This window comes from Tachysurus vachellii, chromosome 22, assembly GCF_030014155.1.
Source record: "Tachysurus vachellii isolate PV-2020 chromosome 22, HZAU_Pvac_v1, whole genome shotgun sequence".
Classification (NCBI taxonomy): domain Eukaryota; kingdom Metazoa; phylum Chordata; class Actinopteri; order Siluriformes; family Bagridae; genus Tachysurus; species Tachysurus vachellii.
This window is the reverse complement of record NC_083481.1, coordinates 4,064,876-4,082,378: the sequence shown is the minus strand read 5'-3', so window position 1 is coordinate 4,082,378 and position 17,503 is coordinate 4,064,876. Positions and strand designations below refer to the sequence as shown.

At 37.8% G+C, this 17,503-nt stretch overlaps 1 protein-coding gene across 1 annotated transcript in view; it reads right to left on the bottom strand.

Annotated features, from left to right (window-relative positions):
• Positions 1-17,503, bottom strand: part of arhgef10la (Rho guanine nucleotide exchange factor (GEF) 10-like a) — a 159,487-nt gene that overhangs the window by 81,575 nt on the left and 60,409 nt on the right. Inside the window, exons 17-19 of the mRNA XM_060858048.1 lie at positions 13,445-13,560; positions 9,958-10,085; positions 951-1,051 (exon numbers count right to left, since the gene is read on the bottom strand). Coding sequence (XP_060714031.1) covers positions 951-1,051; positions 9,958-10,085; positions 13,445-13,560 — 345 coding nt within the window. The remainder of the gene's footprint in view (positions 1-950; positions 1,052-9,957; positions 10,086-13,444; positions 13,561-17,503) is intronic.

Genomic DNA, 17,503 nt, shown 5'->3' with positions numbered 1-17,503 from the left:
ATGTATAGGTTCTTATATCTCCTTGTGAATGTTTAATGAACAGCTCTGACACTATCAGTACATTGCATTGTAAGTGTTATGTACAGTATATTCTCCTTTACTTTATGAATGTTTCTTATATCTGCTTATAAGTTTGTTATGAATCCTTATGACGATATCATGACATCTTTATGACACAGAATGACAGTTATGCATGTTGTCTCTTATCCTGAGCTACAAAGTACGTTGACATACGTAAGATTACACAACCTTATGTCAACGTATTATAGATTTTTATGTTAACTTGACATTAAAGTAGGTAATGGTAAGCTTTTGGAATAAATTGAAATTGAAATAAACGGCAATATATATATAAATATATATATATATATATATATATATATATATATATATATATATATATATATATATATATATATATATATATATATATGCTGTAAGGAAGGGCTTCTGTAGCCCCAACCTTTAATGAAGCTACAATGACTTATCTCTAGGGTTAAGTCGTCGTTAAATAAATAAATAAATAAATAAATAAATAAATAAATAAATAAATAAATAAATACAAATAAAAACGAAAGAGTTGTTGCATTGTAAGTGTGAAGATCATATTGATGGAACATTCCAGAAGGAATGCAAGCTTTATCTCTGCACAGGAAAATGCTCTCAGACTTGGTATTTAGTATTTTGGCATTCTAACCACGGTGGCGGTCCACACAGCACGAGCAAAAAAAAGGTCACAAAGAAGAATGTCATAGAAATTGTCTTTCTCCTGGCGAACTGGAGGATGAGTCGGGAAAAGAAAAACGCTCAGCGGTGGCATCAGACGTTTCATTTAGAAGCTGTCAGTCAGATGGCTTTTCAAAACATCGTAGCAATTGAAAGCACTTTGCGTCTCTGAATGACAAGTTATCTAAATGGTGCGAGGACTGGGTAAGAAGGAGAACACTCACTCTGTGCTGTCTTAGCCAGATGAAGACGGTTGACCCAGGAGATCTTGCTGAGAGGACTCGGAGTGTTGAACACCACCATGAAACTGACTGGACGACCAGACCTGAAACAGACCCGGAGGCAGCTCAGGAAACAAAATACAAAAGGATTTATTCATATTCATTCTGCGTTTGATGTCTGAGACTTCTGTGAGTCATGACAACAGCAAAAAAGGGAATTTTTATGGAGTATCACAATTGATCAGACCTCCATCAAGGCACCGTAGCCTTAAAAGTGCCCTGAATTAAAGTTTTATTTTATTTTATTATACTTTTACATAGTCTTCAGATAAGATTCATAAGAACTATGAAAGTCAATTTTCATTACCATTTGCTGAAGAGAGAAAAAAAAACATCATTTATCTTTTTTTTTTTAATAAGTAGAAATAATAGACATTGGGGTGTGCTTTTACAGTACAATATTTTATTCTTCTCCTTTTAAATAAATAAATAAATAAATAAATATTTTTTTTAATATGCAACATAAGTCTGCATATTATTAAGTAAAACAAACAAATTAAACAAAACTGTTAAAAGTCTGCTTTTTTTCTCACACTATAATTTCTCACACTATGCTTATAAATCTGTATTATGCATCTTTTCAAAACCTGTTTGCATTTCATTCACAGCTTAAAATATGATTATTATATTTATTATTATTATTATTATTATTATTATTATTATTATTATTATTATTATTATTATTATTATTATTATTATTATTGCATTGCATATTAAAATCCAGCGTGCTTTAAAAATACAACAAAAACCTCAACTCCAAATAAAAGAAATGTTTTCAATGAAGTGATAAATTTCCCTTTTGTCATAAAGCTCCTTCAAATAAATTGGAACCATGATTAATTTGCTAATCTTAAATACACCATAGCCACCCGTGTGCTTGGTTAAATTCTCCATTTATCACAGCACTTTACACAACGCCACCTACACAATGTCACACCAAGCGTTTTTTTTTTTTGTAATTGAGCTCTATTCAAAATATGTATAAATAAAAGCCCCCTGTTGCAATTTCCAGCCTTTTTACAGAAAATTCTGTCATTAGTGTGAAGGTTTATTACTGCTCAGGCTGGTCCGGCTCATTCGCCACGCCGATGATACACCGAGTTCACAGGAATCCTAATGAGCAGGAACGATTTCAGTGGATTTCATACAAATGGAGTAATAAGAAAATGCCTGTCGATGACTCTACCCTGACCCGAACCTTAACCATTCATTTCACAACCTTTCCATGAAGCTCATTCTAATGAAGTCGTGCAACTCTTACCTTAACCATCCGTAACTTTTTACCCCAATTGCTGAATTTGCACTTGTGAGATCATTACGGCTCCACAGATTACATTTATGTAAGAAAAATAGAGAAAAGATTTTAAAAAGAAGTAAGATGAAGTAAAGAGCATCAGTAAATGAGCCAGTGACAAATGAAACTCTTCCAAATGGGTTAAATCCATGAAGAAGTGGGAATATGGAGTCTAATGACCAGGAGTGATGACACCCAAGGTCTGTGTGCAAAAACAAAGCCCATTGCATGTTTTCATTTGGTTCATTTAGTGCAACACTTTTGCACTAAAATCTAAAATTCAGACCTGACCTACAGCGTTCGAAAAGCTCCCCCAGGATTAAAATAAATTCTTATGCATTTGATCAGACCAACATTTTAAAAAAAAAAGAGTCCGAATCCCAAAATGAATCGGCAAGATTTTTCAAAAACAGAAAAGTTAATGGAGCACAAATATGAGAAGAACAAGAGACTAAGGACATGTACTGTATAAACTTAGCTGAGATAATCCTTTGTGTGTTCTTCTAACATTTTTTTCTGAACATACAGTAATATATTTCCCTAAAACTGTGTCGCTGTGTGCCAGTGAATCTATTGTTTCCAACTGATGATGCTTTGTCTACCCTACTTAAGTTTTGCTCACATTGACCTTCAACCCATCTATTAAAAACGTAGCAAAGACGTGTGAAGCTAAATACAATGTCAAAGCAGATATTTATTTGCGTGACTCTGTTAGCAAGATGGGGGGCACGGTGGCTTAGAACCCCCAAATCTGGAGGTTCGATTCCCCGTGCCTCGGGGCTTTCCTCCGGGTACTCCGGTTTCCTCCCCCGGTCCAAAGACATGCATGGTAGGTTGATTGGCATCTCTGGAAAAATTGTCCGTAGTGTGTGATTGCGTGAGTGAATGAGAGTGTGTGTGCGCCCTGTGATGGGTTGGCACTCCATCCAGGGTGTATCCTGCCTTGATGCCTGATGACGCCTGAGATGATGACAGGCTCCCCGTGACACGAGGTAGTTCGGATAAGCGGTAGAAAATGAGTGAGTGAGTGAGAGTGTTAGCGAGATGACGTAATGGACTAGTTCTATAGCTGCGTCCCAAATGACATACTACACACTATGCACTTATACTTTGCACTCTACAGTCTAGTGTATGTACATTAAATGGGTAGTATCATTTCAAATGGAACACTAATTGTTTGCTTTCTTTTTCTTACTAACAGGAAGTACTGTATAAGCCAATTTCCATTTGGTAGTAAATTGCATTAAACTGTAGTGATGTGATGCCAATACAGTAGCTTTAGCAGATTATGATGAATTAAATTGTTGAAAAACAAATTATAATGAAATTTGGTTCTCATCATGCTTTTTTTCGTCATAGTAGCCCTGTCTCCTCTTCCAAGCTATAAGAATTGAGTGAATGAAGTGTCCTGAAGTGTCCTCTAATGTTTTCAAACCAGTCGTGACAACGTAACAGGAATCTGCAGGTTTCTTTACTTTCACTCAAGACTTATTAAGGGTATATAATGCACCACTGATGATTGACACATCAGCCTTAATAAGGAGTTTAGTAGACATCACGTGTAGGTAACGGAGTCCATTGTGTAGTCTGCCTGAGTTCTTGCTTCACTTCAGAAAAGCAAGAGCCAGAAATAGAGAAAGAAGCCTAAAGACAGACACAAGAAAAAAAACTATCAGCTAAAACCTGTGACTGAACTCATAAAAGGCAAGAGCTCAGTCAGTAGCGATAGTGCTTTCCTTCCTGCTTGCGCTGTTTCTCCAAACTCAGCAGAAACATTTTCAGAAAGGTGGCAATAAAGTGCAAAAGCTGAGGAATCACGTTCCATATAAAATGCAGGCTTGGCACAGTCATAGCTTCCTCCAAACGACTGACCGGGAGACTAGGGGTGTGTGTGAGCCTCAGTGTGGATAAGGGCCCCAAGGCAACAGGGCAAAACAGAGAGCAGGGCACCGGCTGTTGTCTGGCAGGTGGGTGAGTGGTGTGTGTGACAGTAATGCAAAAGAACAAGACAGATGTTGGCCACACTGCATTCATCACACACGCTTACACAAAAACACTTCTGCTGCCTCTCCAGTACCTAAAAAGGCTACGGAGGATCATTGGAGCCCACTTCTGGCCCAATCTAACACTAACGGCTAAGGGTTCTAGCAGGGTTTCAAGCGAAACATTTTCTGCGGTGAGTTTCTACACGGTGCCTCGAGAGGGACCTTAAGAGTGCTAGACACCAATTTTCTGAGAGTGTGCTACTTCTGGAAATGTGCAGAGCAATAAGTGTTTGTATTACTGTTAATATAGCACTCAAAATGGAAGATTACGGATTATGGAAAGTCAGACGGTCAGAAGTCAAAAGACGGTCAGATGGTGTTTTGTTGGTGGTGGTGGAGAATTGTCTAATACGTCAATTCCGTGTTCAATTGAGTAGAGATTTAATTAGTCTGAAAATCCTTTATATCTTTTATATTCTATATAATTAGTTTATAAAGGAGGCAGGGTCATCCTACAACCCAGACCAAACCCTTCAGAAGATAAGATTTCATTTTGTTTTTATTATGGAGTATATGTTCCGAGTGCAGTTCCAGAGACCTGTAGAATCAGTACTAAAATGCATTAAAGCAGTTTTTGTGACCTGGCTGTTTTAACTTTAATTCGTCACTCTGTATATACTGTAAAAAGCATTAGCTGAAATGTTTTCAGGAAGTTTCCTGAAGTGAGCATATGATATGACGAGCTGTCATTTTAAAGCAATAGTTCTTAGGCACCATATGAAGCAGACAGAACCAATATGGTAACATCCAATGCTTAGTAAATTAATGTGTTATTAACACTATTCCCAATAAGCAATTCTTCCAACTGTAGTCTTTTAACAGTAAGTTTATGTTGCTAAGCAACATAGCAGGTACTGTAAAGACATTGTATGGGCAAAAATGGTTTAATCTGGTGTGTTAATACAGTGTTCAGTTACTGCGATGCAGTCACTGGTGTGCATTTATTGACAATTTTATAAAGGCTTTCTATAGGGCTCAGAAATTTCTATTTGTTTTATAGATATTTTACATTTTACAACGTGAAAACACTAAAAACTGCACTAATACACAGCCACAGTTTACCAGTACATGCCATATTCATCTAAATATGGTATCCTATTATATATGTGGTAGCCTAGTCTTTAAGGTGTTTTGCTACCAATCAGAAGGTTGTGAGTTCTAACCCTAACCCTAGTTCGATTCCTACGTCCACCAAACTGCCACTGCTGGACCCCTGAGCAAGGCCCTTAACCCTCAATTGCTCAGTTGTATAAAAATAAAATGTAAGTCGCTCTGGATAAGGACGTCTGCTAAATACTGTAAATGTAAATACAATTTAATTAAGTGTAAATTAAAAAAAGAGAGATTTATTCATTTTCTGTATTGTTTATCCTACACAGAGTCTCGGGAACCTGTAGCATATCCCAGAGGACTTGGGGCACAAGGTACCCTGGACGAGGTATCAACCCATCACGGGATACAATCGCTTACATACTTGTAAACTACGGAAAATTGGAAACAGCCAATCAGCCTAAAGCGCTTGTCTTTTGACTATCAGTGGAAACCAGAGTACTTAAAGGAAACCCACGAAAGCACAAGGAGAACATGCAAACTCTGAGCAGAGAGTTACACTAAGTCGTTTTAACCTGATAAGCAGAAGGTATAGGGAAAAGAAAAACGACACAAAAGCATTTTAGAACACCTGCTGTGTCTATCTGCAGATTCAACACTTATGCTTTTTAAAAGATAAACAGCAGTGAGACTGTAGCAGACAGAGTAAAATGCTTTAAACCCATCACTTGACACCCAAGTGAACAGAAGTTTAGGATTCGAGCCACGTCGCTCAAAGGACACAACCCTGGAGCAGTAGGTGAGCTGTCAGAATGCCAGTATGCCACCCGCCATCTGCTGACCCATGTCTCCACAGTGAGCGCCAGACTCAGCTCTTATATAATCACTGCGCGTTAAGGCCTTTTTTTAAAAGACATCAGCTTACATAGCAGTAACATACGCACAAACTGAAGACTCGTGCAAAAGACTTATCAGGGTGTTCGTATATACTGTATAGCAACATTGGCCAGCTTGTTCCTTTTACCTTTTCCAGACTTCTACATAATGGCGAATTAATGGTACAGCTGGCTTAAATGTAGGCGTTAGCTTCCATTAACTCTTTTCTTTGCATATCAACATCTTGTTACGGAGCTGGAGTCAGAGCACATGATACAGTACAGTGCCCCTGGAGCAGGAAGAGATACAGTAAGGGATCCTAACCCTAACATTAGGCCGGAACCTTCAACCTTTTGGTTGGTGACCAGGTCAGAGCCTTAACCTTTGAGCTGCCACAGCCACAATATTTTATTCAAGTACTATGCATTATTCTTTACAAACTGTAATACAGTATGTTTACTATATTAAGCTGAGGCAAATCTATTTTTACAATTTATTCATTTTGTATTGCAGTTATTCTTAAAAGATACATATCCATTTATCTTTAGTGGTTAGCACGTTCGCCTCACACCTCCAGGGTTGGGGGGTCGATTCCCCGTGCCTCAGGGGTTTCCTCCGGGTACTCCGGTTTCCTCGCCCGGTACAAAGACATGCATGGTAGGTTGATTGGCATCTCTGTAAAATTGTCCGTAGTGTGTGATTGTGTGAGTGAATGAGTGTGTGTGTGCCCTGTGATGGGTTGGCACTCCGTCCAGGGTGTATCCTGCCTTGATGCCCGATGACGCCTGAGATAGGCACAGGCTCCCCGTGACCCGAGGTAGTTCGCATAAGCGGTAGAAGATGAATGAATGAATGAATGAATGAATAACTCAAAACAACATTGTGATGCTTGACAACAGAATTTGATACAGAACTGTTATTTATCAGTACTAAATTCCACAAACAATAAAGATCAGGTTGTAATCATCATGTAAGTGAATAATGATGAAATTATGCTTCAGATTTGTCGTTCCTCAAAAAAACGTAGTTGTCGTTTCCATAATTCAATGTGGACATCGGTCATCGGTCTGCACCTGTTGTTTACACCGTGTCATTTCTTGTGAAATAACATAACCAAATCTGTCTCTCTCATCCCTCGCCTTTGTTCTTCGTTCTCTCTTAGCCCGCCCTCCCCATCCCCCAGTGTCTGTCCTTCCGTCTCCTATGCGAATCCCTCACTAATCCGTCTTCATTTCTGCTCTTCCACAGCCATCCTTCTGAATGACAATTCCTCCCGTCTCTGCACGCCGAGGATAAGCACATCCAGGTGCATGGTGGCGTGAAAAACGCACATCCTCTGCCACAACACATTTACAATCACCCTTTTCTAATGTGACATAATAACGGCACATCAAAAGGCCCTTTGAAAGAAATTTAAAAGAAATGACTATAGTGCTCAGAGTGGGCAAAGGAAAAATGAGTTCTATGGCAAGTGTTAGCTAAGCGCTAGAACCAAATTGACACATCTGTGCTTACTGTATCAAGGTCAAAAGCAGCTGAAAAATCTTCGCTGTGTACTAAAGGTAATGAATTTAAGAAATTATCACCTAATGGTCCGAACAGCCATCCTATTAGAACAGTAATTTGCTGGTGAATATAATGCTTTTAGCACAGACTGAGCAGATGTAATAGTAGGTGATCCAGGGAGCAAGTTCACGTAGCATCCACATCCTTCATCATCTGAAAGCCGCCTCGAGCATGTGGTAAAATGTTTGACATTAGCTAGAGTCTTTTTAAAATTGCTCAGAAGTTTGCACAGACCTGCTCAGCATTGCAGATGAAAGATATTCACTGGCAATTTTTGAATTAAGTGATGGAGAGAAAGCTTAAGAAATTGGGCTTCATTATATTTTTATTCTTTGTGCATTGAGTGTCAAAGAAGAGTAAAGTTAGTGACTCTGCACTTGCATTACTGCTTGACTTACAATTTATTCTGAATACTTACTGTAATACCTGATACAAGACCCAGCCTTGAAGCTTAGAGATCTGAGATTTGTCTTACAATTTCAGATTAGACACCTGAGATTTGACTTCAGACTTGCAGTCCGAAGGCCTTGACTCTGAATTGTGGCCCAAAGACCCGAGACCTAATTCTTACGCACAGGTCAAAGAATTGAGACCTGACTCAGGCTTGCACCTTAGAGACCTGAGACTCAGGATTTGACCCGGCCTTGTAAATTAGAGACCTTAGAAATTAATTAGATTTGTAGCTCCAAGACCTGAGTCTTGACTTGGGAAAGCCAAAGATCTGACTCAGGCTTGTACCTTTAGAAACCTGAGACTTGACTTAAATGTGCATCTTAGAGACCTGAGACCTGAGCTGGCTTTAATGATTAGAGACCCAAAAATTGTATTCAATTTGTAGCTTTACTTTGGATTTGCATCCCAAAGACTTGACCCTGCCTTGCAGATAAGAGATCTCTTTTAGCTCAGGTATTTGAGACAGGGGGGCACGGTGGCTTAGTGGTTAGCATGTTCGCCTCACACCTCCAGGGTTGGGGGTTTGATTCCCGCCTCCACCTTGTGTGTGTGGAGTTTGCATGTTCTCGCCGTGCCTCGGGGGTTTCCTGGGTACTCCGGTTTCCTCCCCCGGTCCAAAGACATGCATGGTAGGTTGATTGGCATCTCTGGAAAATTGTCCGTAGTGTGTGATTGCGTGAGTGAATGAGAGTGTGTGTGTGCCCTGCGATGGGTTGGCACTCCGTCCAGGGTGTATCCTGCCTTGATGCCCGATGACGTCTGAGATAGGCACAGGCTCCCCGTGACCCGAGATAGTTCGGATAAGCGGTAGAAAATGAGTGAGTGAGTATTTGAGACTCAAACGTGAAGTGTAAAGACTTGCATCTAAGATGAGACTTGACTTGGACTTGCAACTTAAATACCTGAAATTTAACTTGGACTTACAGCTTTTGCTCCTGAGATGTGACTCAAATTTGCAAATAAAGACTTGAGACCTGTCTTGGATGTGATATTCCAATATTCTGACTTGGATTATAATCCCTAGGATTTTGGGGAGCATCTTTAGTATTTGTTTGGACCAGTCCAAGGGCCACACATTGAGTAAAGCTAATCTGATTACCTAATTAGATTATCTGATGTTCTTTTTTAATCAGAGCTGACATTTGGCTTGAAGAGAGACTTTAAGAGACTTTAATTCTTTTTGTATGTCTGTTTGATGAGTTGTGATGTCCTGTTCAAGCTTTTCTTTGAATCTTAGACTAATTTCTACACGGTTTCACATGTGTCCTTTTCCACACATACACGTCGGTATAAAAGTTGGCTATAAAAGTATAAAAGTGTCTAAATTTTCCTTATGCTATAGAACGCCCAGGTTGTCTTCATGCACGCAATAAACTATATATTTTATTATAACCTTGCTCTCGGTCCCCTGATTATTCAGTCATCTTACTTCTGATGAAACTGCACTATTTTGATGGTTATCCAGACAAGATTTATAACAGATCATAATCTATCCCAGGTTGAGCAAAGTGGAGTGTCAAATATTCAAATTTTTATATTACTATAGCTAGATTATGTGCCCAATGCACCAGACATTCACTGTTCCTTTAAATATGGCACAGCTCAGTCATTTGAGGCTAATTCATTACAGGGAGCCTGTGTAGCTTTGTAAAAGTGTGTCACTCACTTGTCTGGCTTGCCAGGGACTTGTAGGCGAAGACGGCATTTGTTGGCACTCTGTATTTGGTCCTCTTTGATGCGGATGAGTCTTTGCAGGGCCAAGCACCAGTCTTGTGCAACGGTGGAGTTCAGATTCTTCACACACACACACACACACACACACACACACACACACACACACACACACACACACAAGAACAAGATAAATATGACTAACAGTTTGAGTTGAAAGGTAGCTACACTACCTTGGGCATAACCCATGGGTTGTGGGAGCTTAGTCGTTAAGGCATTGGAATACTGATCGGATGGTTGTGAGTTCAAATCCCAAGTACACCGAGGTTCCACTGCTGGGCCCCTGAGCAAGGCCCTTAACCCTCAGTATATCCCTGTAGAAAATGTTAAACACTCTATATAAGGGTGTCTGCCAAATGGTGTAATACCTTCATAAGCATGGCAGTTAAAAACAGTTTATTTATAAGTGTACATTCTACCTTCATAGTATACATTATGTATTATAAATATCACATTCATAGAAATGTTCCTAATGTATTCAGTGCTTATGAATATGTTAAGGCTCTATGTACCTACATACACATTTTAAATAAAGTGTTATCCAATGTACCACCTAAAATTGACACCTTAGAATTCATAATGCATTATGAAGACAATTTAATGTGTAGCATAGCAGGTATAATACATTATAATGCCTAGCATAGGTCTGTATCAACATTTTTATGGAATAGCATAAAAGCATGAGCATGAGTAGTGCCAGGTGACATAAGTATGTTGTACAATATAATGTTGTGCTACACTAAAACACATAACTCATCTGAACAGAAAGTTATTAAACAAGAGCCAGGTTTAAAATACCTTATAACATTATGTCACATTACAAACATCAGACTCATACACTCGTGCTTTATAGAACTACTATTGTTGCTTATAAGCATTCACATATGACATATACCAGGCATTATAAGTCATTTAAAATCTATCATGAATACCGGCTACAGAGGAAGAGTTACAACATGCTATGTCTCATTGGTAGCTGCAATCCAAGGCTACAGCTTCCAAAAATAAAAGTGTAATAAAGTGAAGCACTGAACCTCTTGCAAACACAATTACTCCCTATTCCCTAAAGCCAAATCCAATCGAATCCTTCTGCAATATCAATGGAATTCATAGACTTCTTTTTTCTCCATCTTTCTGTTTGCTAGAATTTCTCAATAGACATCGTACATGATGATCAGCCTTTTGGGCAAAATTCAGTCATTTGGAGAAAAGCCGAAAAAACATAAAACAACAAAAAAACTAAACAAAACAATAAAAAACTGGAATTGTTTCCCTGTATCTAGATGATGGAGAAAGTGAAATTTGAAAGATTTTGGAGTTTTGAAGGCTTGTTAAAGCATCAGGGAGGCAGCCTGGATTTAGTTTCCGAACCACGCAGACACTATCAAGCAGATTTTACAGATTAGCAATTGATGATCTGCACATTTGGTTCCTGATCTTTGATGACATTTTAATTGCAGATACATTTTTAATTGTAGGACTTTCACTTTGACAGTTACCTGAAAGACCTTCTCGCTCAGCTCTGACTTGAATGCTTGGATAGCTTTTTATTATTTTCATTGATGTATTCTCTTGGTATGTTTTTATTATTTTATTTTAAATTTGAGATGATATAGAGACACTGGAGTGGTTGATATGTCAGTTATTTATTGATTGCTTTTAATAAAGCATGGCTAAGAATAAATATATTCAAATAATCTTGAGATCTATTTCATGCCCAGGAAATATTTAAAGCCAGAAATACACTGTGCAATTTAAGCAGTTTTAATGTGATTACTAATTGGTAAAATTATGTAATAGACAGCGGAAAAAAGTATTTAAAATCCTATAGGCAATTTCTACATTCTGCTTACGGCATCAGTCAAACTGAACCGGACTCATGCAGAAAATCAAGAGGCCTCATCTTATTGGAGGCTTTTAGGCAAGTGTTATAACAGCATTCATATTCTTCTACAAATATATCGTCGCTGTCGGGCGGAAACCTCGTATGTCCAAATTTGGTCAATTTCATATTTTTTCACATATCGATGCTATTGGTCAGTCCCCACGTGGGTCTGTTATTTTTACAAGTTATTAACCATTCTAAAGTCTTGAAAATAGCTTGAGCACAAATCTCATAACTCCATTGGACACTTCAACTGTCCACCTCTTCCTCACTCCACGGGAGAGCTTCACGGCATATTTCTCCTCAAGAAGAGTTGCAACGAATCAACACGTCTTCTGAGGTAAATGTCATCAAAACACTGGGCTCAAAGAAAAAAAAATCTTGACCCCCGCTAGTTCTGGTGCTCGTCTGAGGACAGGAATTTAGCGCAAGACAATCCACTGCAACGCGGACTAAACCCTGTGCACTGCAGATAAGATACGGCGTTTTTTTAATTTCCTGAAAAATAACGGTTTTGGAGATACGAGGATTCCGCCTGACAGCGACGATATATATATATAAATAAATACTTTTTTCTTGTAATTCGTCCATTTATTTAATTCAAAATAATTTAATTTAAACTAATTTTCTTTTCTTTTAATTACCTTAAAATTAATTTAAAAAAAAAATATTTTGTTTAAATCTGAAAAATTCTAATGTTGGCTAAACATTTTTGTACATGATGATTTGTGGACCAATGCATTGTGTTGACTGAAACACAAAAATAAAAAATAAGATACAATTATATTTATACAAATATTCATAGAGAAACATGACTAAGCATGGAGATGAGACCAAAACTAACCATGAAGTGGTCTGATAATATTATGTTCTATTCTAATTTAAAATTCCACTATTCAATTCAAGTTTTTGATCTCTATAGTGAGTTTAATAATGTACTTTTCAGAGTCGATGGTAGCGAGGAAACCATAGCAAGAAACCTTGATAAGAACCAGAACCAGATTCACTGACAAATACTAGATTCACTAGTAAACACATCACATTAAGAGTATTTAAAACGTTCCTGCTAATTTGGAGGAGGTCATCGTCTGACGTGACAACATTTGGGCTACGATGTTGGTACCCAGTCATCTGAACCTTTATGGCTGCAAAGTATTATCTCATAGCCTTGATATATTAATTCGTGACCATCTCTTCACCATGACACTGAACGCTTTGAGAAAAAGTATTACGTGACTGTGACATTCCACAACATATTGAGTCATGGGAGATTTGTTCTCAAGTTACCTGAAATAAAATCTTATCTTGACCTATTAATATTCCTGCCCATGTTTTATTAATAAATAAGGCTATAAATTATCCGTTAAAGGCTAATATGCTAAAGGATAATCTGTGTTGCCATTTCAAAATGTAAACTACATACTGTAGTGTGTTCGTACAAACTGTTAGTGCGAGTGATTGTGTATAATGTGATGTGTGTGTGTGTGTGTGTGAAACAGACTAGGGTGTGTGATGATGAAACAAAAGCTGTGTTTACCTGGTATGTTCCCTGTAAAGTGCCCACCAAACTGGTGACCTGCTCCACCACCGAAAGGTCATGCTGCAGTTCCTGGAGTTCTTGATAGAGCCGAGGAGGACCCAGGATCACTTTACCTGCCAATCAAATATCATCTCATTTATCATGCATTAATCATCATGCTACATCATTTTAAGGACTTTACAATAACAGTACATGAATGATCCTGTACTAATACCTGAATTAAGACTTAGAGTAAATAAAAAAGCTCATAAAGAATGATGAGATAAAGCATGAACTAATCAGGAACTAATAAAGCGCTACGACATGGTTCTGATGAATCCGTGCATGAATATTTTATAATTTCTGGTTATTTTTTTTTTTTTATATATATATATATTTTTATCTTTGATATATATTTAAATATATTTATTTCATCTTTATAGTGTGTCTTGTTTTTATTCCTTTATTCCTTTATTTTATTCATTTATTCTCTATTATTGGCTATTTTTATATCAAAGACAGTCGTAAAAAGCTTCACTGCATGTCGTACTGTGGATGATTGTCTATGTGGCAAATAAAATTGTAATTTGATGTTTGAATGACGTCTGAATTTGAATGATTTTAAAACTCAAACATGTTAAGTTGATTACAAGGTAGTCGTTATTCACGTATAAATTCATCACACCGTAGTTAAGGTTCATGAGCTTCATTAGTTACGATTATTACATGCTTCATCGTTAGGATATAACTCATCATTAGTTCATATTTAAATCAGTATTAATTCGGGGATTATTAGGTGCGTGATTATTCATAATTAACTAATTTCCTTTTCCGGCATCAAAATGGTATCAGATTCTTTTTTTTTAGTAGATACATGACACAAATTTGCAACATACTTTAAAGCATTTTGTATTAATAAACAAATTTCCATAACAGGAAAAGACTGAATGAATACGTTCGACCGTTTTAAAATGAAACCACTACAGCATGAAGCGTGATGTATTGCATCATTGTTTGGATAATGATCTTACGCTAATTGAGGCATCGTTAACTAATTTATTTAGCAAGTCAAAGAGCTATAAAACGGCGGAGAAAAAGTGAAACCTGAAAATATTCAGATGGATGAGAGGGAGATAAAACGGCATGTGCAGAAGCTAAAACAAAACAAGGTTTATTTGTTTTATATCGTGTGATAAAATGAAGATGAGAAAAGAAGCACAGCTCAGCGTGAGCGCTACGCCTTCATGAAGGGCTGTGTATATCTTCTAGGTTTTTCTGTAGGACCGCATGTGTAATATGCTAATATGCACTAAACCTCCACGCATATGTCGCACATACACATATTCATAAACAGTCAGATTTCTATTTACATCATCAGTCATTGTGTTGTATTTCTATGCTGCAGGTTTTCATATTGATAAAATAATAATAAAAAAATAATAATATATAATTCCATTTTGTATGTGTATGACTGTGTTGTACTTGTGTTTGTGACCAATAACATTTTTATACTAAAAGAAGTAAAAGTTTGCATACTACATGTAGTTCAAGAGCTTCAGCTACTGTCTGGATGTGAGAGAACGGTGCAAAAAACAATCCAGCGAGCATTTTATTTTTGAAAACCCTGTGTAGATGAAAAAAGGAAAGATGAGACAAGTTCAAGCTAACAGAAAGGCTAGCTAACTGGTACAACCGTGGTGAGGAGAAAAGCATCTCAGAACACGAAACACGTCATAACACTGACGCGATTCTTACGGTCGTCAGGGTATCGCTTGGACATTTCTCTGATGGAACACTAGGGGGCATTAAGGCAGTGTGTGTTATGATTTGTGCCATGTGCTTTTGTTTGTTTTTTCCCCACCTGATCATTAGTCCATTCCCACTTCTGCAAGCCTGTTAACAATGTATTGTTAAACACTTTGCCTATATACCTGTTGTGTTGTATGTTTATTGTTGAGTCCTTGTCATAGCAGGGCTTAGACATTTCCTGTCAGAATATTAGTGGGTGTTCCAGCAGCGTGTTTTGTGTCACGTGTCTTTGTTTAGGTGTTGTTTTCACATGTTGTTTCCCGCCTGTTCTCACCTGACCCTAATTACCCTGCCTGTTTATTCCCTCCGCGTTTCATGTTACATCACAGAGTCCTCGTCTTTGGTTTGTGTGTGTTATTCTTAGTGTTTGTTTTTCCTTATTTTTGCTGTGCCTTGTGTCAAGTTTTCGTGGTTTATTTCCCTGACGATGTTTCGTTATTTTTGTTAGTAAATCGTGTCGTTTTGTTATCCCTGCACTCGGGTCTGATTTTCATCCACGCTGTGGCAACCGCCTTTACTGACATTTACGGCATTTAGGTGACACTCTTATAGAACTGAGCACCTGAGGGATAAGGGCTTTGCTCATTAGGCCCAACAGTGGCACCTTATTGTCTCCTGAGATTCAAACTCATGATGTTCCAAAAGTCCAACACCTTTACAACTAGGCTACCACATCCCCTACCGAGTGTCTCTTCTGACGGGGTTTGGTGCTTTGTGTTATAGTTCTGATTTTTGTATTTAGCTATCTAGTTTATACTCAATGTTTCCTGTGTGTTGATTTTGATATTTTATTTAAACTCATGCATCTGGGACTGTTTTTCCCCGTCGGAGAACGGATGTGTTATGAAGACTCTATTCAGCTACACTTCAAATGGGGTGTTATAAATAAAAATTACAGAAGGTAATGATTCTCAGATCAATATATAGATCAATATTCACATGTAGTCACATGCCTTGTTTTCCCACATTTTGTCTATTTATTTGACCTTGTACAGCTTCGCTCTTTATTGTACAGCAGATTGCATTCATTTTATTTCTTTAGAAATCTGTTTTTCCTGATAATTTGTGATTATTTTATATTGTTTTTGAAATTTATTTTTAGTTTTGAAACTTGAATTTATCTTGATTTTTTACACAGACAGTTACATTATTTATTATTATTATTATTATTATTATTATTATTATTATTATTATTATTATTGCATTAAATCATGACTAGAGGACACAGTGGCTTAGTGGTTAGCACGTTTGCCTCACACCTCCAGGGTTGGGGGTTCGATTCCCACCTCCGCCTTGTGTGTGTGGAGTTTGCATGTTCTCCCCGTGCCTCGGGGGTTTCCTCCGGGTACTCCGGTTTCCTCCCCTGGTCCAAAGACATGCATGGTAGGTTGATTGGCATGGAAAATTGGCATGGAAAATTGTCTGTAGTGTGTGATTGCGTGAGTGAATGAGAGTGTGTGTGTGTGCCCTGCGATGGGTTGGCACTCTGTCCAGGGTGTATCCTGCTTTGATGCCCGATGACGCCTGAGATAGGCACAGGCTCCCCGTGACCCGTGGTAGTTCAGATAAGCGGTAGAAAATGAATGAATAAATCATGACTATGAAGCTGAATTTAACAGACTTTATATATTACTTTATAATAGATCATTTGAGTTTAAAATGGTTTCAAAGGAATCAATCCAAACTTATGACAAATCATAAGCATGTTATAAGCATACACAAATGTTTATGTTGCTTAAGAGCAAATCCAGGTTGACCCAGTTGCCATGACAAACAGGAGATCTCTTTGATTTGGGGTTTTTCTTCTTCTTAAAAGAATTTCAGTAGTTAGTTAGGAGTTGCTGAAGCTTGTTGTTTTTGAAGCCTGCTGTTTCTCCACAAACAAGATGGTACAACTTCGCATATTTGAGAAGAAACCTACTTTTGAACAACTCCAGAAGCAAGAAAGGCCCATTAAAAAACTCTTTGATATTTCCCACCCTTAACAAAGAAAAATCAATGCAGAATGTAGATCAAACCTCTAATGTTTTGTGGAAGCACACAGACTAAACTTGAAAACAAGAGAAAAAGAAAGAAAAAAAGCCAAGTTTCAGAGAAATATGAAGGACTTTAAGGGCGGAGGAGAGAATGCAGGTGTCTCATTAGATGTGAAATGTGCCATCGATTTGAAACACCCGAACTCCACCTCCTTTTTTTCCCAGCATACCCAGCTTGAGGGAATCAATAGTAGGGGAAAGTCCAGCGTGAGAAGCATAATTAAATCCCAAT